Below are 25356 nucleotides of genomic sequence, written 5' to 3' on the forward strand. Positions count from 1 at the left end.
TTTGCCCAAGTTTAGTAATACAAGAAAAAAGGCGATGTAGGAAAATCAAAATGTTAATTGAGTCTTTTGAAATTTATTTTCAGTCTTTCGACGACTCTCTTCATGTTTTCAACCTAATGGAAATCTATATTTACCTTCCATAACAGCTTTGGCCAATTACGCATAAACATCACTCCCCACTTTGTAGTTAGAGTAGTTATATTCCATAATCATTGATTTGTTCAGTCTTATTTGCGGCTAAAAAGGAGATGCAAGTGAGGAATGTTCGATTTCATCACAGTGAAACATACACTAATAAAAGTCTGAAATGTTAATTCGGCTTTGGGCTTTGATGAGAAACCCATTAGGGAGGTATTGGCGTGTTTCTCTAGACCAGACTGTTTGTTGTATTATTAATGCATGACTTCAGAATTAGAATAGTATATCTTGAGGAATGATCTTTTAACAGTAGCATACACAACTAGACAAATAAAACCAGAATTGATGTGCCTCAAACAAACTAACTACAGTGGACTTCATTATCAGTACATACTTTATCGTCCTTGGTTATGAAAGTACACGCCTCTTCATTCTGCTTACTTTAAAAGAAACTTTCTTTGGTTGGGTTAACAGCTGAACAAGTCTTTATTCTGCACTATTATTCATCCTCAAGGGTTCATCAGCTCACACTGGGCTCATCAGTATTATTACTCCTCCTCCACTTGTCTTTATTATCCAATTTCCCTCCTGTCTTTTCCTTTCTGCCACTCATTGCCAATCAGCCACCTTATAAGACAAACCTTCACCTCCTTCTCAGAAGTTTTTCACTAATTTTAGTGTCTTGCTGGTCAATGAAATAATCTTTTTTACACAGAATTTACACTACTGGTGTTCACCTTGCATCATGTTTCTACTATTACCTAATGTGTTGCTCCTCCTTTTTACTCATAACAGTTTAAAGGTCATTGAAAGGTTTTATACCTTATATAAAATCATGATAAATTCCACTATTTTGTCATTTGGGCTTTATGTAGCATTTAGTGATTGCAGATCATGAGTAAATAATTTCTTTGAGTGGACAATAAGAATTCAGTCTTTTTTTTTTTTTTTATCAAAAAAGGGGTTTATTATATTTTTTTCCCACCCCTACTAAGAATAAAAAAAACAAAATGTGTTAGGTAACAATAGATATCTTTTTTATGAATACATGGATTAAAACATATATAAATACAAAAACACTCAAAGACTCAGACATGACTAAGGGCATGTTAGGCATGGTGGTAAATACATCAGTAACATGTTCATAACTTTTTACAATAAAACTGGGACCAGTCATGTTTGAATAAGGCACATCACACAAGTCCAACTGCAACTCTTTGAAACAGCAGTACAGCAGTAGTATTTAAGTTTTTTACTTGAAAAAGCACAGTTGTGTCAGGCTTACAGTGATACCTTTGCATATGTTACAGTGTATAGCTACCCAGAAAAAGATAAAAGAAACTGGTATGTACATCATTAATTTTAAGGCCAATAAATGTCTCCCTTTTTCCCATGAGTCTGTTTCTCGTCTGTCCGGGAGGCAGAGAAACACACTGATCATCTATACTAACATAAAAAAGAAAACAGATGAAGGAAGTCAGTGGCTGTCTCTTTCCCTGCGAACTTTGAAGAATGTAAGGTTTTAGGTTTGTAGAGTTCAGACTTTGTCAGCTACGACCAATAAGGAGGAAAGCTTCTTTGTCATTTCAAGATTACAAGAGTATGTTACTTGAGAGGGCACCCATTATAGATCATCACCCTCGGCAGAGCTGAAGCTGCTCCTGCGACTGCTGTCTTTGGATGCGGCTCCAGGTGAACCGGCTGACAGGAGTGGGTCAGTTCCAAACGGCGAAAGTGGGTCATCTATCAGAATCTCATCCAGCCGGTGCTCCTCTTTGAGAGTGGCACTGAAGAAGTCTGTGAAGTGGGACAGTGGGTCGGAGAATGTGATGCAACCATCAGTGTTGGAGATGTGGTCCTGCGGCCCAGCAGAAGCAGAGATGGACGGCACAGTCGCCACCACTGCTATCCTCTGGAGGTAGTCGCTGTTGGGGTCCTCCTGGTAGAGGGGTGGCTGCTGGGGCTGCTGAGCTTGTGGAGACAGTTGCTGTTGCTGCTGCTGTTGCTGCTGTTGCTGTTGTTGTTGCTGCTGTTGTTTAAGGAGGTGGGAGGAGAGTTCGACTGTCCCGAGGGCTGTAGCCATGCTTGGAAGGCCATGTGCTCGTGCTTGGATCTCAAGCTCCTTGAAAGTAATAAGAAATCAAGAATTAAGAATGGGTAGTCTGTTCTCTCTTTTTACATAAACTGTGTATTCCTAGATATGAACATGAGAAATGGATTTACATTTAGATCTGAACAATGACTGCCACACCTGTTTCTCCACATACTGAGGTTAGGTTGGAAAACCTCCCCTTGTGGAGTTTTGGGTGTTGACACACATTTCCACATCATTTGGCCTAGAACAGATTAAGAGATCAGCTCTATGCGTTGGCCAGGGCCTTATCAAAGTGTTGTTTGACGTCGTGTGAACTATTTGGTGTGTCATCAGTTGTGGTTGGTGTTTCCTGGATAGTTTGGTCATTCTCTGAAATGACTGCATATTTTGCATCCCCTCCACCATTGACAGTAAATTTATCAGTTCAGTGCACACCATCTGGTGAATATGTTGTCATTTAGCAGGTCTCCTGTTAGTGCTCATCATGTATTTCTGGCTTGTTTTATTTCCTCTGATAGAAAAGGGAGGGGGCACGAGCTCCCTCAGATTAGATTTAGCGGATGTAATGTGTAAACAACAGTGGGCTAAATCAGGTTAGGAGTTGTAAAGCTTAGCAGATGTAAATGAATTCGTGTTACTTGGTTGTAAAACTTTAGAGGTGGAAATTAGCAGAAGTGTGAGGTATCTGAGGAAGTCAGTTGCAATTGACACAGTGAGCTCTTTTCTGTAGTAGTAATGAAACAGGTCTGAAATAATAAATCTGCACAGTTAGACTTGAATGTTTCACCTGGATCCTCAGCAGAAGTCTCCTGTTAGCTTGCTCCAGCTTCTTCTGACGGCTCTCGAGCTCTCGTGCGTGCTGCTGCTCCTTCTGCAGCCACCTTATGTACTCCACAGAGGCCTTAAGGATAGTGCCTTTGTTCCAGCGCATGTCACTGCAGAAGGGAGAAATGTAAAAGATAACCTTTTACACACACCTCTGATGTCGGCAGAATATACTTCCTCCACAGTAAAAAAAAAAAAATTAAAAAAGAGGGGAAAAGTTTTAACAGAGAGGTTTCTTCCTTTTTATGATATGAATAGGAAATGGTGATTTACATGGGGCAATTATTCATCTTTGGACATTACATGGGGACACTGAATGGGAATTTTAATAGAATAGTTAAGTAGCTATGCTGAAAGTCCATTCTTGTACCCCCTTGTTCGGTAAAATTAATCCGTGAGTAAAAATAGGTGAGGGAAAATGAGCTAAGTAGGAAGACAGGGGGAAAATGGAGCACTGGACTTAAGGTGCTAGAGTGCAAGTCATTATTTTGTAGATATTATTGCTTTTTTTAAAAAAGGAAAGGGTAGCTATAGTAAAATTGTCCTTTTCCACACGAGTGAGACATTGGTCTGATCAGCGCTAATAATCTCTTTTATCCTGTGTTAATGACACGATGACAACGCTAACCCCCCATTTAAATTTGAAGCAAAGTTCAATTGTAAAAGATGGCTGGCAGATTTCAATTCAGCTCCATATTCCATCTCTATGTTCCAATTGTGCTTCAAACTTTGATTCAAATGGTGTGGCCTGCTTCTTTGCATTTGACCCTTTCCTCATCATTCATGCTTTGAGCTGAACTGCCGAGACCCAGCGAGAGGATGTACAGCTCTTGGAGCGAAGACGACAATGGAAGTTCAAGTGCACCCTTGAAATATGACTGAAATGTGCTTGAGTACTCATTTGAATTCAATGAACAACGTTTAGAGTGTCTTTGTGCTTAGAATTTAATATGCCTCCCCGCCAGACAATCTTTTACATTTGTTTCAGTGACATAAATTGAAAAAAAGATTTTTTTTTTTTTTTTCAGGTTTTGCAACTTACGGGTCATTGGACTTTGGTATGAGTGTCCCCAGCTCTTTAATCCTGTAGTTAATGTTGTATCTTCGCCTTCTTTCAACTATGAAAGAAAAAAAAAGATGATAAAGGATGATAAGGGTACTGTTCGCTGCTATGCTAAATGATGAACCATTCAGGGTTTGCAGGAAAGGGGTAGACACTTACTCAGATTATGGTTGTCTTTTTTCTGCCTCTCTTTGGCCATCACCCTTGTGTCGTGTTCTGTTAAAAAATAAATCAGAGACAGAGACAAATTGATTAGCAATGCACACTAATTTAGAAACTGAAAGACAATGAACACACAAAACCACAAAAGGTCTAGTCAGGAGACACACAGCCATTTGTTTTGAGGCAGCTCAGTACTGGGGTCAACCAGAATGTGATGCTTCCGTGCGTAGCCGAGACCACAGACACAAGTTTGACCTCCTTATACACACACATACACACACTGAAAGAGCCCAGTTTATGCCCTCCAGCGTGTCAGCAGCTCATTGTGAAAGAAAAAATGGTAACCACTTTTTAACGTATTACTCTGTAATTAAGACAGTTTAGCAAATTCACTAATCTGTCTGAGAGAGACAAAAATGCCAGTGCATCCATATTTGTATTCACATTCTTCCAAATTACATAATTGGGACCTTAGATTGGATTTCCCAATTTGTCTCTGTTGATTCAATCAGGACAATTTAAACTCTGTGTAACAGCCCATTGTCCTCTCTGCCCACACTCCAATGAAACAGATGGCAATTTACTTATTTGCCTCTTGAGAGTGAAGAGTTCTTCAGGCATCCTTTCTATTTCCTAAATCAATTACGCCTCTTGCTTGATGCATGACATTAATAAAAATTTTTTTAAAAAAGTCTCTTTTTTGCACTGTGACAAAATTCTATTGAGTAGAAACAACTTGCACTTTTTTGTGTGATTTGCCTGACATACTTAATTGGACTTTCAGCCTTGAACAGCGTATACTACAAAGTGCCAAGCTGCCATTTTTAGGTAACACACTATAGTTTTCTCACCACCCACCCAGAATTTCAATATTTAGAAGAAACTGTATGTGTGTATGAATTTGAGCCCTACAGTAATATGAGCATGTGATAACATATTCATTGATTTATGGTTTGATCAGTGCTATGGTATGAGTTCATACCTGTGTATTCCCTTTTAACAGTGAGCTTTGTGTGGTTAGATGTGGATGGACTCATTCCACCATTAGGGGCGTTCATACCTTGTTCACCCCCATACACGTCCAGCATGCTCCTACTGAGGGACACCTAAGCAGAGAGATGAGAAGGAGAGAAAAAAACAGAGAGGATCAGTCAAATACTACTTAGCTCTCGATGTTTTTAACATTTGAACAAAAGCCACAACACAAATAATTGTTTTTTTTATCTGCTGTGCGGCTTTGTTTGGCTATAAAAAGCACAGTAGGTCTTTGTTAAAATGACAAGATGTGGATGAAGACCCCTGAAAAGACAGTTGTCAGCCCCCAGGCCTTGGGCTTTGGACCTCCCCACAGGGAACTGTTGTGGCCACGTCTTCGACAGCTGGGTATAGACACCAGTACAGTGGCCATGAAGTGTCAGCAGTCCATTACAAAGAATTAAACAAAAATTTAATTGTACTGTAACCAGGCCAGATTAGCTCCACCCACCTTAGTCCATTTAACCCTGACCACCAGGCCAGGCATACAGTCGTCTGTTCAGTTTGGCTTAAGTTTAACAGAAGGCCTCGATTTTTTACTGCCACCATTTTCAAAACCCTTTCACTTGAAAGCTTTTCTAACACAGAGCTGAGCTTTGTGTTGAAAATAGCATCTCTTTAGATGAAAAGGCGAGCTAGGTCAACTGCTTGAACAGAGACAAAACTGTTTTCCTACAGGTCTCTTCTTGTCTGGGAAAGCATGCATCAGTTCTGCAATAATGACGCCTTTTCACGGGCTGGGGGATGTCAAGATTTAGCGTGCTGACACACATGTGTGTCTAATTCGCATTTGTATATTTATGGGAAAATGCTACAGAAGCCACCACAGATTTCAAGATGCGCACAGCCAATTTTATCCACAACATGTGTGTCAAATCTAACTACTAGACTGGTGAATGTGATAAGGCTGTATGTCATGTCAAGAGATGGGAAGAAGTGGAAATCTTTTTTTTTTTTTTTTTTTACATGTGGAGAAGAAGAAACAAAACCAAAGAAACTGCAGACATTTCAAATATTTGCAGTTGGTTTGGTTTGCATGTGCATTTTTTTCTCATTATCTGACCAAGATGGAAGAAGAGGAGGTGGGGGAGGAGGAGGAGGAGGAGGGACAGAAGTGCTTATCAAACTGAAAGATTGTAACAATTCCCTTACTACTCCTATTGTAATCACTTCAATCCCTCTCCCATCTGTGTTCCTGTATGTGTTGACATGGCGAAACGATGTGATGCGTTGTACTGTATGACTAATTAGGATGAATTGATCCAGTTAAGCATGGTATCATCTCTGAACAAGACCGTGGGGAGTGTATGCATTAGTACAATCCAATGGCTCAGTAACTCTCTCCTATAAAATCTCTCATTCGTTCCTGTTGTACTTCTCTCCACATTCAGTACATACTGTCTCAGTGGCATCTTTCCTGCCTTATTTTTTCCACTCTTCCCATTCACTCTTTGTCACAATATTGTTTGTGTTGTGTTAGTTTATCTGTGTATTTTCTGTTGTCTGTGTATCTCTCTTTATATTTAGTATTTTAGATACCATCCCAACCCACAGTCTCTCTGTATTTTATTCAGGTGCTGCTATGGTCAAGTGGAGCCTTTGTGCCAGAGGCCTTTTTATTCCGACCTGGCTGTGGAGCATACCAATAGTACTCGGACAGTTACTTAAACTTAGTTTACTCATGTCCTATTGTTATTAGATGTTTAAGTCTGATCATACTTGGCTTTCTTTAAACTTAATCTTCATTACTGATCTTCTTGAGTGATGTGGGAAATGTGCCTAAGCCCCAATGAACTTTGACTCATCTCTAGACTTAAGCTGACCTCCAACTTAAACAGGTCTACCTTTTCCCAAGCTAGTCAACCTGCACACAAATGTTTTCATAGAAGAACCCCACATTTAAGTCCCCAACACATTTAAGAGAGCATCAGTTAAGCAAAAATAATTTAACACAAATTAAAGTAAGACAGGAAACAGGATCTGATGCATAAATCAATATACCCTCCATGCTATAGATAGCATGTGGCATGTTCAAAAGTGTTAATGTGTAGCTGTAAAATCAAGAGTTAATGTGATTTGTACTTACATTGTTTTGCATTATGATGTTAGGCTCCATGCAATCCAAGCCTCCATCATTGAAACCGGACTCAAGACTAATAAGGTCATCAATAACTTCATCCATTGGAAACTAAAAGAAAACAGTATTTCAGTGTACTCGTGGACAGAGCAGGAGTTCAATACTGTCCAAGTGTGATCTTTTGAAATCTCAACATTCACACCAAAATAAAAGTAAGAAAGAGGGCAAAGTGTTCTAGACACTAATCCAATAACAGAAAACATCTCCACCTCCATGTTCAAAGTTAGTTATAAATGTTGGTGGGAAATGGTGCATCTGTTATCAAACTAGTTTGGTCTTTTGAAAGGGTCCTCTCATCAGAGACTGTATGTCTGAAGTTATTGATGAGCACAACAGAGAGAGAGGGAGATCAATAATGGCATCACTTTGTTTTGATGATTAGTTGGAACTTCTATGCATTGAGATCCAAATCAAATGCAGTGAGGAGTAAATGTTTGTGATGCTGTTGCATTGTATTATCATGTTTAACTGTCCATCCAAACAAAGTACGAGCCATGATATCTCTCCAAAGCAAATGATTCAGAAGAATTTAGCCAATGCTCCTACACAGGCTATGAATACGAAACACAAAACGGAATCATTCTCTTGACGGGAAAGTTGTGAAATCACCAAAAAATTATGTCCCACAGATTATCTGTATATGAGCTAATCTGTGGTTCAGAGAGTTTGTTGCAATTTCACTCTTTTCCAGTCACAAGTGTGAGTTAGCTCAATTTCAGTTCCATATTTATTCAAATCATAAATCATATTGAGAAACTCTTCTTGGTAGTTCTTCTTGGTTCAACCAGTCCAGTTAAACCGAGAACAACTACTAACAGGAATGATGATCTGGACTAATGAAAACCTACACAGACATATCGAGAAGCTTTATCCACTCACCTCACTGTCATGGTTGGCCATATTGAGCAGGGTAACAGGGCTGTTGGGATTGCTGCTGTCGCTGACAGAAGGCATGTGTCCGTTCCTCACGATTGGCACAGTGGCCATCGGCTGGCCAGGGGTGTGTGGATGTGGCATAGTGTGGCCCTGCCCGGCCGAGGAGGCCAGCTTGGAGCCGAGTGTCAGGTACTGCTTAACCTGCTGATTCTGGCTCTGGTGGAGGTGGAACTTGGAGTTCTCCAAGTGGCTCTGTACCTGCACAATCAAATCATACATGATTTATTTCACTTCTGATTTGATTTACTGAACACGAAGGCGGTGGCAGTAAGCCCTGTTTCTCACACCGCTGGAATGGTGCTGACTAACAACATATGCACCGGGGTCATCCACAGAAAAGATGATCTCAGTGGAAAAACAGAAATAGCTGTTAGTCAAAATGTTCCCATTATTACTCACATAAGAACAACACATTTACAATATTATAGTAGTAGTGCATTTTGTGAAACACACAGACAACCTGACATTTAGAGATGTGTGATAGTGTGAGCTGTTGTAGAAATAGGTGTTTTGTTAGAATTAAATCTTTTAAGATTAAAGTACCAGTTAGTAAACAGTTAATACCAAATTTCTTCCTCTAATGCTTCTCAGACCACATATTAAAATGTATCAGGGTTTCAGGATCCTAAACCAGATATGAAAGCTTCACAAGGACATAGAAAATAGTTCTCAAAAAAAAAAAAAAAAAGATTGTAGTGAAATCCTGTAGTTCTGTTGCACTTCCTTACATTTGAAGCTCTGGTCGCGTCCCTCATCGTGTAGTAACTGCAGTCAGTTAAGTGTGGCATTCTCAAGAAAGCAGATAATCTTCAGGTTGGTTTGTTTTGATGTAGCAGCTAGACAACTTTAGAATCCTGGTCTGCTGCTGCTATCCTGCTGGCTTCTTAGTGAGTATCTGTCCTTTCCAGTCCCCTACCGATGCCTTATAAAGGGTCCTAAGTGAACTAATTAGGCCCAAAGCTGGGGGTAAGCCTTTATGTTGCGTAGCATGATAATCACTTCAAACACTGGACTGTCAGATCACCCAGGGTTTGATCACTGCAGGATATCTGCCTTTAGCGTCTATCACTAATTCATTTGGACCGCCCTTTTCTGTCTCAGTGACCAATCAGTGACCAGCTCCCAGTGTCCTCTGCTGCCTGCTCCAGGGGTTGCGACAGTACAATTGACCCTTGTTCCTCAGTTGGGGTTTTAAATAACTTTTCTAATGCCATTTTAACCAGGCCTTTTCATTCATTCACTACTGTGCAGATAGTTTAGAGATATCATGTCTCCCAAGAATAACTGTAATAAAATTATTTTGAGCTCTTTATCACTGTAGGTTTTGGGCTATTTCTGGAGGGAACATCTCACCTAAAATGTCTAATTAACTTACCGGTCTGGTGTTCACTGTTTACTGTAACTCACCTTATTAGTTTATCTCCTGTAAAGTATTTCTGGAACGCTAAATAATACTACTTTTGCTATTTTCAGTTGAGTAATAATGTTAGTCTTGTCTTGCTGTCTCATTTGTCATTTATTGTCTTGTCTTTATCTATTTTTTTTTTTTTTTAGACTTCCGCTTCCTTGACTATTTTATTGTCTGGGGGGAAAAGAAAATGGCATGTCCCATGGCTCATTCAGTAGACACAAAATTATATAACCTAATGGTGAGAGGTGATGGCATGTTCAAGAAGAATCCATTTTTCACATTTTTAAAAACACCAAGTGTACTCTAACTCAGATGGCATGTGTCAACTGAAATTCCTAATAATACAAAAACATAGAATAACAACAACAACACTGCTTAGAATAGAGACTTCTGGCTGTGGCACCTTCATACTGAAACTCAGCATTAAATTCCCCTCGTCAGCTATAGCTGTCTTGATTCACCACTCATCCACCTAAGACACAGGCAGGCACATCACAATACTCAACTTGTCAGTAGTGACTGAGAGCTCTTATTTGAGCTGTCCAGGCTAAACAAGATGCCAGTTGTTAGCCAATCAACATATTTTTGTCACTACGGATAGCAGCAGAGATGCCAGGACTGCTACACACCACATCTGCTTTGTGTGACAGCGGATTGTCCTGGTTTCACTTCAGCGTTCTCACTACTGTAAATTCCGGAGATACGCTTGTTATTCACTTAAGGGAATCTGATTAGATTTCAGAGGTAATGGTGCTTCAGTCATTGAGGCCAACCTTGACAATGACGAGCCTGTGTATGTGTGAAGAGGACATGCTGAAAATTATCAATGCCTACCATACACATGGGACAGGAATGAGATAAGCATCTAATCACGGCTCAAGTTTTGGATTGTTGTGGCTATTCTGATACAGACACTTCGTTTTTCTTTCTCTTTCTCTTTTTTTCCCCTTAATACTGCAACTGGCACCTGCTCCAACAGTTGAGACAGTGTCTTTGCTCTCTGGTGGAGGAAAGGTCACAGGTTCCCTTTCCATTTGCACAGTTATTTGCACAGTTTTCCCTGGCATGCAAACTGAAACTCCTAATTTACAGATGTTACAGCAGAGACCTGTTAGTGCTTTTGCAGATTTTTACTTTTCAAGGCAGACAGTTGTGCCTGTGGTTAAAACTGAATGCAGTGTATTAGTGTATCCCTTTATTTCATGTATATGTTGAATATATTAATAAATTGTTCTTTGATTTATTTTGTACTCCATGTAGTTAGCTAAATGTTGTTAACTGGTCACACTAGGGAATCAGATGCATCTTCCCAACTTCATTATCATCTTTAGACATATTTTAACCACTAAAATAAAGAAGTTTGAACTAGACAACCTCATCATTCATGCACAAATGCCCTCTTTTTTCCTGTTTCTGTCAAACATCCTCCTAAAACGTTCGTCATTTGGGATAGCACCAATCACAGTGGACCTAGACATACACAAATGAAATCAGTTATTTAATCCAACAGCTATGTACCTTTCTGTTCTCTTGTATTTTGTGCTTCTTCCAGCAATATAGACCACTGCATGTACAGTATGTGATTCAACAATAGCATATTAAGCAGAAGGCCACTAACAGAACAGCTTTAATAATAAACTCACTACTGTTAAGAAAAATATATCAAATTAACTCATGAATTCTTTAATCAAAGATAAAAATGCAACCTCATATTTCCGACAAATTTACTCAGTGCTATGTTTAACCAGGTATATTCTGTCAGACTGGCATTTAATAGTAACACGAGTTACCTCAGTGTTAAAAGATGTATTTCTGAAGACCCACTGAAATGCTGTGCTCACAGTAGAAGTGTAACAAATTGACAGGTGTTTCTTCTAAATGAAAAGCTGTTGCCTAACCAACTTTCAGTCTTGCCCAAGTTCTTCTTTCACTTCAAAAAAAAATCCAGCTTCTTATGAAACACTGGGTGATGGTCACATTAAATAGTTTTACAAATCATGGACAAAAACCTTGTGAGAGGTTTGGATTCATTTCTTCAAAACTTGTTTTTACAGCATATTGACACGGATTTTGAAGGCTGTGAACCATGCAGAGTAGCAGTCCTCAGTTATCATTTTGAATCTAGAAAAATGAGATGAAAGTGGAACAAAAAGCCTCCTTAGACGTGCTAACTGTATTTTTGCTGAGCCTGCTAACCAGTACATAGCTGTAACCACACACTCTAGATTGTGAAATTGAGGGAAGATAAGACTAGGATAACGAACTGATCACAAAATTTGCATTCCACGCTGGCTTCACAGTTATTCTGGTTTTTAAGTGCATGCATTTCATAAAGCGCAGACAATTTCTCTTGCATGCTCAGCCAAACAAATGCGCACATTCATAGACACACTTTTTTTTCTATTCCTGCAGTTGCCCCGTATCCTACCAGCCTTGTAGTTTATCCGCTTTCCCTACCTGTAGAAGTTGGATCTCTGTCAAGGTGATCACTTTGACCACACAACATCGACTCATGGCTCCCAGAGTGGCAGCGTCCCCCACCACAGGAGCAGCAAATTCTTACAGAAGAACAAAAACTGTCACTGCTACAGCTGTGTCTCTCACCATAGCAGCCAGAGACAGGGAGAGAAGTAGAGGAAGAAGAGAGATGCTGCAGCCTCCTTCCTGAGATTTGCAGAAATATCGAAAAGAAAAGGAAGGCATGACACATCAGCTTATTTAGGAGCTGCATGGGCTGTTTCCTGTGTGTGTGTGTTAGTACGTGTGCATGTGTTTTGGTCAGGGAAAGGCCTGACAGAAGCAGAAATACAGATGGCAGTTAGGGGGGCAGACGAACGTATGCAGGGGGTGTAATAAGTTGACAGAATGTGAGTTCCTGCTTGTGGATCACCACACTTTCCTTCCTGCAGAACATCCAGCTCAGCTCAGCACATTCTCCCAGGTTATCTTCATGACACCCATTTCCCTCCGAAGGCTTTTTAACCATCACACTACAGTCAGCCAGAGAAACACACTAAAAGCATAATCTGTATGTGTGTGCAAATATACTTAAACACAAAGCTGTACATGTGCAAAGTTCTTATCAGGTCCCAGTTTTTGTGAAGTCACAACAAAGGCAAATATGAGCCTTCCCAGAAAGCCTCTTGGAAAATTCCTGGCCACAGCAAAACTGAAGAGGGTCACTGTAAGTCCTCACAGCCCTCTGAACAGTCCCAGTCTTTAAATAATAGAAAACAATCAGCAAAATGAGAAGCGACAATCAGCTTGAGTACAATTCCAACTGAAAAGTCCTTCTGGAGTCACCCAAGCAATATATAAGCTACACTACAAACAAGAAGTTAAGGATATTTTTAATTTTTGGGCTATTTTTTTCAGTTGGGATTCTTGCACTGCACTTTTTTACTTTTTTGCATGTGAATTGAATGGAAACACATTTTTTTTAATGATCAGACATAGTTTTATTTACAAATGGCAAAAATGACAAAAAAAGACAAAAAAAAGAAATACCATTAACTTTTTGTTTGTAGTGTATGTGAAAATATCAGTGTAAATGCGTAGACATCTTCTGCTTGTCTGAATCTACCATTTTAAGGAAAAGACATTATATTGCAGTGCCGTCTGGCAAAGAGTGTCAGGTATTCCCATAGTCCTGGTATATACAGGGGTTGGACAAAATAATGGAAACACCTTAAAAAATCAATAAAATATAATTTAATATGGTGTAGGTCCGCCTTTTGCGGCAATTACAGCCTCAATTCTCCGAGGTATTGATTCATACAACTTGTGAATTGTTTCCAAAGGAATTTTAAGCCATTCTTCAGTTAGAATACTGTCAGTTACTTGAATCTCTAAAACTGACCATAAATGCTCAATAATGTTGAGGTCTGGGGACTGTGCTGGCCATACGAGATGCTCAACTTCATTAGAATGTTCCTCATGCCATTCTTTAACAATTCTAGCTGTATGGATTGGGGCATTATCATCTTGAGGTGAAGGTGTTTCCATTATTTTGTCCAACCCCTGTAGTTGTTGTTTCCCACCTGGCCATGGCACTGGTAAGAAACAAATAGTTGAAGTGGCAAATTTACAGCAGTAAACTCAGTGATACTGTCATAGCTTTCGAGCCTGTGTATAAATGATCTTGACCTGCATTTCACTGATAGTACAGATTAATACTGTGTACTGGAATTTGACTGATGCCAATTTAGTCCAATATATTAGTTAACACAGTCCAATGAATATTATAGACAGTAATTGAACATTTAATGTTTTGATACACTAACAAACATATTATATCTAAATATGAGGAGACTGTATGCAATAAGGCAAATTAAACCAAATGTCATCATTATTCAAAATGATTATTAAATCTAGGTAGTACAGAAGAAGATTTTTAAGGAACACTGCGATGCACAATAAGATTATGTCTCCACTCAACTGTTAAATTGCAATTTGTTCCACATGCATCCATGGTTCATGACTTTATTACATAAAGAATGCCAGTCTTAATGCTATTTGTACAGCAATATCTGTGAAAAGGATTTCTCATTATAACCAAATATAAACATGCTATTTCAAAGTCAATATGACACATGCCCAGTCCTTCAACATCTGTTGTGTCTTTGTGGGTGTGTTTGTGTGTGTACATGTGCCTACATCTGCTGGGACACGATCATCACAGTGTTTTGTCCTGTTTTGTCCCCGTACCAGCTCTTAGATTTGTCTGGTTCATTTGATGTCTGCTACATGTACGGTCAGATCAGCCCCAAAATTCCTCACTGGCCATTTTGGCTCATGGGGGCAGGCCACAAGTGCTCACCTTTGTTAGTCCCCCTGTATGGCATGTTTAAAACATCAGGGACTTCCTGTAAGAGTTGGCGTGCTTCTGAGACAACACTTCAAAGTGCAGCGCCCACATCTGAGGACTGTTTTATCCTGCTAGAAAAGGAATGCATAATGGACACAGCACCACTGCACTTTTAATGATTCTCATATGAATTAATTATTACAACCATTTTAACTGGATTACACGTGAAAGTGTATGTGAGGGTGTTTCTGTGTGCTTGTTACCTTGATGAAATATTGAATTTATGAAAATGGTCTACCTCAACAGAAAAATAATTAAAATTCATGCTGAAAGTAAAGACTCCTCGGTGGACAAAAAAAAAGACTCAAAGGAACGCTATGGAATGTTGAGTGTAAACAAAATTGATTTAGCAGGTTCTTTAATAATTGTTTCTTATATTATAAATATTTCCATATTGCAGCAGTTGTTAGACGCATTAAATCTAAAAAAAATAATAATAATAAGTGTGTGGTTTCAACAGGAAAACAAGAGTGTAGTTGTTTAAGAGGGCTGAAATGACTAACATGAGTTAAACCAAAACTATGTGTGATGTTTGATTTAAAGCTGCAGTGTTTGTTTGGGGGTTTTTTTGTTTTTTTTGGATCACAGGGTAAATAAATCCCTAATTACCTTCCCATCATAGTGTAAGTCATGTGGTCTAAGGGGACATGAGACTTCTAGATTTTTCGCTAATCAATGGGGTTTTTTTCAGTTAGGACGTGACTGACAGCTGTGTTTATTGATCGCTCATCAGATTCTGTCAGATGTAACTGTGGGTTCAGGACTCTGCTGTTGTACTCTGTGTCTCGAGATGGAGTCTTGAAATAGTGGCTTCACTTTTCTATAACAGTAGGTCAGATCAGGTCGTCTATATTTATATTTAGTCATTTGATTTGGACCACAGATTTATGGTCCTGCAGTGTAAACTCATGTTTGTGTGTTTGTTACAGTAAACGTGACTGACTATATTGTGACTCTTATCACAGTCTTTTCGTAAGCCTAACCAAATTGGCTTGGAAATAACTTAGCTCAAACTTAACCATCACTGTGTTTGTTGCAGTTACCATGGAAATCATCATCAAAGATTGTTATGGAAAAGGAGATTAACTGAGTCATGTTAGTGGATAATTGAAACTGAAAAGTTTAAGAGGAAAGGTAAAATTAGGGTTTTCTTTTAGTGAATTGTTCCTGAAGTGAAACCATTTGTAGAACCAAGTAAATATGGACTTTATGCAAATAGAAAAGCAATAAGGCTGAATCTTGCTTTACTGTCACAGAGTAAATGCAGTATATTCTAATATTATCTGTAGTATTGTGTGTCTTTTTTTAACACAAAAACTCCCCATGGGTTATTTGACATATTTTGTTCTCCATCTTTTAGGTGCACTAATCCAGCTTCCTGTAGACCAGTGGTTCCCAAACTTTTTACAGTGGAGTATCCCCTGAAATATATTTTTTAGCCAAGTACCCCCAACTCTCTCTTCAGCATTCTTGATTGAAAAAAAATTAGGCAAAATGTGTTCCAAGGTGTGTGTTTATATTTTCTAAACTTTGCAAACAAACAACATATATTTAACCGTAATATATCAAAAATCACTAGAATGTGAACTGAAAAGTGCCCTCTTTCATTGATAAGAAAAAGAAATTGATCATTAATTAATAAATGAACCTTTCATCAACAAAAAATAATTCCTTATCTACTCAAACTGATTTTGGATAATATAACAAAGAAATGTTCTTAAAATGTTACCAAAGCTTAACTAGATGATTGACAATAAAACTATTATATGAATGTATTTATTGTGTTTTATATTTTAATTCTCATTATTTATTTTGAATCTGGTATGTGATGACTTATTTAATGTATTTTTCAAAAAAAAAAAAAATTTCAAGTACCCCCTGGGCTTCTTCGAAGTACACCTGGGGGTACACGTACCCCACTTTGGGAACTCCTGCTGTAGAGGATCTGCAAACATTCCTTTTTTTGAGTCAGTTGATTTATTCAGTCTTTTAGATATGAGAATATGCTATGATTGGCTTTAAATAAGCTGTACATTAAAACCAGAGAGTTAAGCACACAGAGTTCCACATTCCTAAAAATGTAAGTGTAGTAACAAAGTATATCCACTTTGGTACACACTCATTTACGTCCAATTTAGCTGTAACAAACATTACATAAACCATTACAGTCCACTCATAGACTTCTGAAAGACAGGACAAGAGCGGCTGAAAGGATGCAGTGCAGCCTGTATTCTCAGTCATTGCAGACGAAGATGTAATTAGTCAAAATGAAATAATAAAATTTTTGGTTAAGTCAGTTAGAGCACATTAATCTCAGTGTGCATTGAAAAGGAGACTGTTTACAGGAACACCTGAGAGATTGCAGGGCCTCTAAAATCATCCAGATATACACGTGCAAACAATCCTTTACTCACAAGAGCTGCCATTACCATTTCGGATGATCTTCTGTCAAACTGATTAGCGGTACTTGATGTACATGCCACCTAGATTAAGCTGTTTGCTTGCATGCTGTGTCCTCCCTAAGAATTTATAACATAGTCCACTTGAGATCCTTCAAAAGGCTAGAATGGTTTTTTAAATTATAATTGCTTAAGCTTAATAGAGTATGAGTGCTTTCTACACAAACACAAGCAACTGTTGGCACAAACCTTATTTGTTAATCCGCATTACCAATTTTTATTTGTGCCAATTAATCTCTGTCATGCAATCAAGTTAATTACATTAGATATTAACAAATTAACCTGCTCATGTGCTCTACAACATCTCAAAATGTTGGGTCACGGAACAGCTTGGTATTTCGTTTTATCGAAATATTTAAGGACGGATGTGCATGCTCTTCATTAAAGCACTTAAATGGTTCGGGTACAATCCCAAATGCCCCCAGATCTACCATCTACCATGTATCCAGGCTCTGTCTTACTCTGCTGTCAGTCCAATAATGTAGTAATGCCAAATAATTATATTGACGAAATAAAAGAGGACATTTAGCTCATCATTTGAACTAACTGTGTTATTGATATACAGTACAGCTCTGGAAAAAATTCAGAGACCGCTGCAATTCCCTTTGAAATCGTCATGTGTGCATGTATGACAGCCATTCCATTCCTGTGTTCTGTTGAATTCCAAAACAGTCACACCTCATTCTACTGAATAAATACCTGATCCATGTCTTATTTAAGAAGGAGAAGTATAAAAACCACTACTGTGGCCATCACTATCTTCTTACAATAGACAAAAACAGTGCTATTAGTACCACAAAAGTAATTGGAATCCAAAAATAACTATTGAAAACTGCTGGACTTCTCCTCTGACAATGTTCCCAAACTCTGAGGACTGGTTTTTCTATCAGGACAATGCTCCTGGCCTCAGCTAGGTCAATAAAGGTGTGGATGACGGACCACCAGATGTAGACCCTGTCATGTCCAGCCCAATCTGCAGACCTGAACCCACTTTGAAAACTTCTGGAGGAACATGGATAGACACAAGCCATGGAACATGTCTGAGCTTCTTGAATTTCTATGACAGGAGCTGCATGAAGTCATCCAACAGCAATGGAGGAGAGCCAAGACACATGAAAGCTGTCACTGAAAATCAGGGTTATTCCACCAAATATTGATGTCTGAACTTACCAAGTTACAACATTAGTACTGTGTTGTTTACAAATGAATATGAACTAGTTTTCTTTGCATTATTTGAGGTTTGAAAACACTGCGTCTTTTTGTTATTTTGACCATGAGTCGTGTTCTGCAAATACATGCTCTAAATAACAATACTTTTATTTGGAATTTGGGAGAAATGTTGTCTGTAGTTTAGAGAATAAAACAAAAATGTTCATTTTACTCAAACACATATCTATAAATGGTAAAATCAGAGAGTGATCATTTTGCAGCGGCCTCTTATTTTTTGCAGAGCTGTGCATAGACCTAAGCAAACAAAACAAAATTTGCTTAAAATGTGGTTAAGCTACAGTTACAAAGCTGCTAAGCAATACAGAAGAAAAGGATTGTGGGTAAACTGCTGTGTAGTTGTGGTCCTGAAAGGGGCATCTCATCCTTGGCCCTCATGCCCAGTGAGCTAGAACAGGACAGACTGGTGTTCAGCGTTACTGCTCTGAATGATGTCAGAAAGTGGCACAGTGGACAACTTTAATCTCTGACTTTGGCAGAGAGTGAAAAGAAGCCCTGGTGGGCTGTAACTATAACTATGAAGATAAAGTCTTATTAAAATTACCCACATGATTGACTGTGAGACAGTCCCTGCTCACCAGACTTAAGGCCTTACACATGGGCAAAGGAGGGAAAATGTTCATATACAGAAAAAAAAAAGAAAAGAGATTATGTTTCTCAGAAATTTAAATCACAACTGTTAGAAACATTTTCTGATAAACATTGCATGCTTAATATGATTGAATGCAATACCCATTTTTAAAAAACCCAACCCATTTAAGATAAAACGCTGAAAGAAACTGTTCTCAATACTTACAGGATAATATATTAGATTAATAAATACCTACATAAATCACTGTGTTCTTTAAACTGCCTGTACTTCTATATTTAACATTACATATTTGACAATACATTTCACAGTACCTACAATATTTAAAAGCTATGTGAAACTGATTCACTGTATACTGTATCAGAATTTCATAACAAAGACTCCATGCAAAGAATGCATGTCAAATGGAGTCTGAATACTCCCCATACAGGCTTTACTCCAAAGTAATGTCAGGGATATACCATGGAAAACCAATAGACACGGCATATCTGTTTTGTAGTTAGACATGTATAATCTATGACATATTCTAGACGTGTATCATATACTGCACTTACTTTAACTAAATTATTTGCATCAATCGCCATGTTGAGATGTTATTAATATTTAATTTTCACTGACTTGAAAAAAGGTATTTTCTGCAACTGAACAAGAACAAGAAAGAACAATAGAAGGATTTGATATGTTAGTGTTTTAAAGGACTCATTATAAAAGAAGCAGATGGCAGAGTGACATGATGTAGTGGTGTAGAGATGTGTGGCTATTTGCAGGGACAAACTGGCACAAACAACAACAAAATTACTGCGTAATGCAACAAACACCTGCAAAGGGTACAATTGACTCCAAGCTCCACTGCCAAGCAGATAGTGCACATGTTATTTACATCCATGCCGCAAAAGTTTATGGCCGTGTTTACGCTAGCATGTCATTAATGCAAAGTTTTGAAAATCTGCATAAAAGGAAGCACAGTCCTTTTTTGGTGTATCTGGTCCTTGACAAATATTAATAATGCATCAGTAGTCCCTGACATGTTAGTGTTAGAACAATATGGAACACATTTATTTATTCATTCATTCATTGATTCATTCATTCATACATACATACTTGAATTTTATTCAGTGATAAATAAAGGAGTGCATAATGGAGTCCATTATGGTATGGATGGTCTTGCTGTTTTGTAAAGACATTACAGTCCAAACAGGGACTACAAACAATTGAGAGGAAGTGTATTTTTTTGTTAGTCAATGATGTTAGTCTTGGGTAGCCTATTAGAGACTGATCAAGTTATGGTCATGTAATCTTTTATAGTATTACGGTATTTTGACAAATTATGTAATAGAGAAGTAGATTAGTACATTCTGAACCAATCCCCTGTAATATATAACAACATAATGACAGAAAAAAGTCAGAAAAGTCAGTCTGTCTGCCAGGAATGGATCCTTATGCAATGTGATGAATAATTCAAGTCTAGGTTTCCCACAAGAGTTTGTGATTACAGATTTGTTTACCTTCTGATACTGGAAATGCTCTTTAACGACGGCCTAAAATGTGGAGTACAACATCCATAGTTTTATTCTTGAATTCCCACAGAATAGGGTTTGGTGATTTTCTGATCAAATCATGTGTGCCACACTGGTTGCACATACTGCTTGTTCTTCCTGTGCCATTTTTATTACTGTGGACACTAACTGATAATAGTTACTGACAGTCAATTGTAGAATACTTTGTAGAAGTGACTGCGAGATAATGTTTACTAGTTGTTATGGTTTTACTAAAAGACAAGATACTACTACATGACTTGGTAGGAAGAGTTAAAAGTGATGTTATTTTTAAGTAATTTACTGAGTACTTAATACATGAAAAGTACTGAAAAAAAAATTTTCACCAAAATCCAACATATAGGGTACACAGGTCCCTGAACAGACCAAAGATCACACTGGCAGACCTTTGAAGCTTAACATGGCATCAAGAAGAGCAGCCTACTCTCCCTGACCAACATAGAGCACATTTGTGGACTTAATTTGTAAATCCCTGTTCAAAAGCTTTTGGTGGGTAGATTTATTGATTACACCCCTCCCCCACCCCATCTCCTAACTTGATTGTGGGAAATTAAATAATGCAATAGCTGTTTAATGAGAACTAAGCAGAAAATTCAATCTACTTTGACCTTACCCGAACTCATAATATCTGGTTTGTGCTTCAGACAAAGGGCTGTCTGTTAGCTGTCCTCTGCTATCTTTGTGCCCCATGCTGTTTGAACGGGTGAGCTGATGTGATGAAGAGAAGACTGCTATTGCTCCTCTTCTCAGTGCAGAATACCAAAGTTTAACTGTGGGGAGTCAGGGGTGAAAGCAAGGTGCTCAGTGTGCTCTAAAGTTCTGTGGGTAGTTGTCTTTGATTTCTTAGCTGATACACGTCTTTCTGCATAGTTTGATGCACTCTCTGTTTCTCTGCTAGGAATTTCTAAATACTTGAATTCTCACAAACTTCTATGTGCCCTTTACCAAAAACAGGGTGAAAAAAAATTCCATCCAAACTGGGAATGAATTTTCAGCTTACAAAAATTTATGTCATACCCTCCTGAGACCCAGGAAAGTAAAAGTTCTTTTTTTTTATTTTTACAACAAATAATTGTCCTGACTGAAAACAACAGAATGCAGCAGTTTTTTCAGATACATTTATTTCTTTATGAAATGCCCTTTGCATTAGACGGTGTTTTTGTTTTGTTTTGTTTTGTTTTGGGTTTTTTTCTTTAAGAAAAAGCTGTGGAACTCTTGTCCCCTACAGAGGACAAAAATGCATTGCTGGGTCTCAAGAGGATTTAAAGAATGTAATTATTTTTAACATTCTAATAAATTTTTATATTCAAAAAAATCTCCATTTATTTTCTGGTTCCTTTATCAGATCATGCCATTCTGCCAGTCTTAGGTAAATTGAGTAATTACTTGTGCCTGAGTTGAATTTATTTTATGTTATCTCCAGTATTTAGTCCAGTAGTTCCCAACCTTTTTTGGTTTGTGACCCCATTTTAACATCACTAATTTCTGGCGACCCCAGACATTCAAAACAGGAACATTTTTTTTTTTTTGCTAAAATTAATTTGTTTTCATCATGCAATAGGTTACTATACTGTTGATTTTAGACAACATTTAGTCTATCTAATGTATATTATTATGGACGGAGGCAGAAAAGCCAGGTGTAGATTACTGCACAAAGTGAGAATTTTATTTTCCTTGGTCAGGATATGTACAGTCAGTCCAGCTTGGATTTACAAGGCTGACAATTAATACTGAACAAACAAGAACTCAAACTATAAATTATGAAAGAGCTGCAGCATCTGAAACCGACCACAATGAACATTTGAAAAATAAACAGTACCACAGCGCTTCAGTTTCAGCTTCACAATTTGTCATGTCTGTTATGTATTGTGATTGTCTTTCTCAACTCACCATATTTTTTTTGCAAGTAAGTTTTTTATTTTTATTTTTATCAATTGCTAGAAATTTCAGGCGACCCCATTTGAATTCCAGGCAACCCCATGTGGGGTCCCGACCCCAGGGCTGAAAATCACTGATTTAGTCCCTGCCAGCTCCAAGTGTGTTACAGTGCCCCCCTCAGTGCCAACTCCTCCAGTGTAGACTACCAGGTGCCTCTTCCAGTGCACATGCCGGCCACAGCTTTTCATCAAATAACTTAGTAAAACTAAACAGCTCCACAAATCAACTTGGAGTCGAGGCTGTGCCAGTTTTACACATGACAACTAAATGGATTCAGCCTTGGAGGCTCCTATTTAGTTTTAACTGCAACAAGAAAGAAATCCTACCTTTGTGCAGAAGCTTAGTGATTTAACAACATTGGCACTGAGCATAATACATTATCAGAACAAGATCCAGGTCTGTATCCTCCGATACGAATGTTATGATCAGGCTGTGCAATCAGACACAAAACCTTCTTCCAGATGTCCATCCATTCAACAATCGATCCAGAAGAGGAAGATAACTATAAATTGATATAGATCTGTAGGATTTGAAGAAGAATATAAATAATATGCCCCTTACAATATAGTTCCATAAAAAGCCATTTATGAATATATTTGAAACTGTATTAGGATGATGTGGTCTGATTTCCTGTAGAGTGTGTACACCTCTTCAACTTTTTTCTACTCTCTCAGTCACCAGTGACACAAATCCAACTGAAACTCTGTGCTTAGTCTCTCCTGCTCCCACCAGTGTCAGGGTTCAAGCATGCGTAGCATTTATTCTACTTATGTGTTGATAATGCATGCATGAACTAAAAAGAATGTTGCCTTGCTGTGTTTTTTTTTCTGTTTTAGTCAGATCTCATCAGTAAACCAAAAGTCAACATGAACCTTGTTGTAATTCTGTGACAAATTGTCCAGTCTGGCAACTTTCATGTCAGCGTGTTAGAGCAATATGATCCATATCATAATGCAAACTCTGCACACACAAATGTGCAGAGTTTTGCAACAGTGTGAGACATAAGGGATTAGAAGGCCAAGTGGCTTTGCATGTTTTAGCTGTTTCAGTTTTCTACCTTCTGAAAGGCCATTGGTCTCAGTTTATTTCACCAGTTAATCGAAATCACCTTATGTCAACTTGGTGAAGATAGGTAATATTAAGTGGTTACCTTTGCAGACTCTTCTTTTCTTGTGTTCATGTATGAATGTATCATAAGAAGCTATGTATAGACACATAAGCATTTTGAAGTAGAAAATATTCCAAGTTTTTTCCATTTGACAACCTAAAGAAGAAAATTTAAATTAGGCAAAAATGTTTATTCTATTCCTAAACTAAATCCTCATAGTGATGTATAATAGTACTCAATAAGTGATTTGCATCATGCATTTGCAGTAGGGCAGTGGTTCGTGCACTATATGAATGCTCCCTGTATGTGCGTTTATGCATTTTTGAGGTTATTAGATCAACTTAACTTACAAGGAGTCAAAGAAAACTCCTCCAAAGTGTGTTTACTCCTCAGTCACCTGTTATTTTGTCTGTTACTGATCTGGCATCTCAACTCTCTTCATATTTACCTATTGCTCTGTTGCTGTGTCTGTCCGACTCTTTCTCCATCTCTGGTTTTGGTAATGATCTGATGTGCAGCCATAGAAGGCACCTGTGCGAGGCTAACGTGAGACGACACAAGTCTTTTCATCACAATGGGGAGCCCCAGAGACCAAAAGACTCACTTAAAAGGCGTATTTTAGGGTATTAATTGCTTGACATGGCTCACCCAGGTATGGGAAATCTTTCCTATGGCAATTAAAGAACTAGTAAAGGAATACTGTGCTGCAGCCACGGGGATTGCTGCAGTATTTCAGAGTGTTCAACAAGCTTTGAGATATTCTAACAAAATCACGTGTGGAATGCAGACAAAGTTACTGTAATTGAGTTAACTAGCCCTCCTCTTTTTTGGTGTGTCTGCTTCTGTATGTGAGTGGGAGTAATTTCACATGACTGGCTGTTGTCGTTCCAAAACTGTACTCTTTGCCTTTGACAGGTACTAGTAAGTATTTATACGGAATAAAGAAGACAGAGGTGTGGGAAGTTAAGCCAGAGGTAGACAGAAGTATGCCCCTAAACAGCAATATATAGGTGAGTGTAGAGAACTAAGATGAGTGCCAATCCTCTGTCCTATTATGCAATGAATGCATAAATACATACATCCTATACTATATTATAGACGCTATTCTGTATGTGTTCAACCAGTATATCTCCATATTTCACCATGTTATTATCAGAAGTAGTAGTACTGGTATTACTAACTTACAGAGGCTGTGTTACTTAACCCATAAAGACCCAAAAATTCACTGTCAACCGAAAGCATCTACTGATCTAAACTGTTTAATACCTGGTGATCCACTAATCCTATCGATACATGTAAATAATTAGTGTCAAATACAGTTTGTCATCTATTCATGGTCATCAAATATGACCCATTTGGACGTTCAGAGGCTCCGTAGTGAACGCGGAAACACCGTCATCTTCTACAACATTGATTCACCAGTAAAACCCATGGAGTTGAATCAATGACAGTGGATGGAGACGCTTGGTTTATGTCCAATTAATGATAGGTTTTGCTGAAAAAGCCTCTTTTTCTTCAGTTTTCTCTGTTTCTGATATAATAACCCTCAACTTTACTCTGCGCTTTTATGAACATCTACATGATTAGTAAATTAAGTACAGGAAAATACCTGATTTTCACTGAAAATATGCAAAATACAGAGTATACTTTCATAATAAATGGTGATAAATCACTTAAGAAATATTAAATATAGAGGGAAAAAAATCATGTGGGAGCTGACACAAAAGTAACACTGGGCTTTTATGGGTTAAGCTTCATAAGAGTGAACCCATGCATACAGCTGACAAGTCGTGTAATAGCTGCTGCACTT

General features: G+C 38.1%; 1 protein-coding gene across 8 annotated transcripts in view; it reads right to left on the reverse strand.

Annotated features, from left to right (window-relative positions):
• Positions 1-1073: 1073 nt before the first annotated feature.
• tfec (transcription factor EC) overlaps positions 1074-25356 on the reverse strand; it is a 47644-nt gene continuing 23361 nt past the window's right edge. For 2 of the 8 annotated variants that reach the window (XM_030151141.1, XM_030151142.1), the window contains 7 exons: positions 8335-8589; positions 7405-7506; positions 5266-5389; positions 4281-4337; positions 4101-4176; positions 3021-3168; positions 1075-2260 (listed from right to left, as the gene is read on the reverse strand). In XM_030151141.1, the coding sequence (XP_030007001.1) occupies positions 1763-2260; positions 3021-3168; positions 4101-4176; positions 4281-4337; positions 5266-5389; positions 7405-7506; positions 8335-8589 (1260 nt within the window). In that variant the 3' untranslated portion in view covers positions 1075-1762. Of the gene's footprint in view, positions 2261-3020; positions 3169-4100; positions 4177-4280; positions 4338-5265; positions 5390-7404; positions 7507-8334; positions 8590-9119; positions 9463-12259; positions 12451-25356 lie in introns of those variants that run through there. The other 6 variants (XM_030151147.1, XM_030151146.1, XM_030151149.1 and 3 more) reach the window with 6 other exon arrangements.

This window comes from Sphaeramia orbicularis, chromosome 12 (assembly GCF_902148855.1).
Source record: "Sphaeramia orbicularis chromosome 12, fSphaOr1.1, whole genome shotgun sequence".
In the NCBI taxonomy this organism is placed as follows: Eukaryota; Metazoa; Chordata; class Actinopteri; order Kurtiformes; family Apogonidae; genus Sphaeramia; species Sphaeramia orbicularis.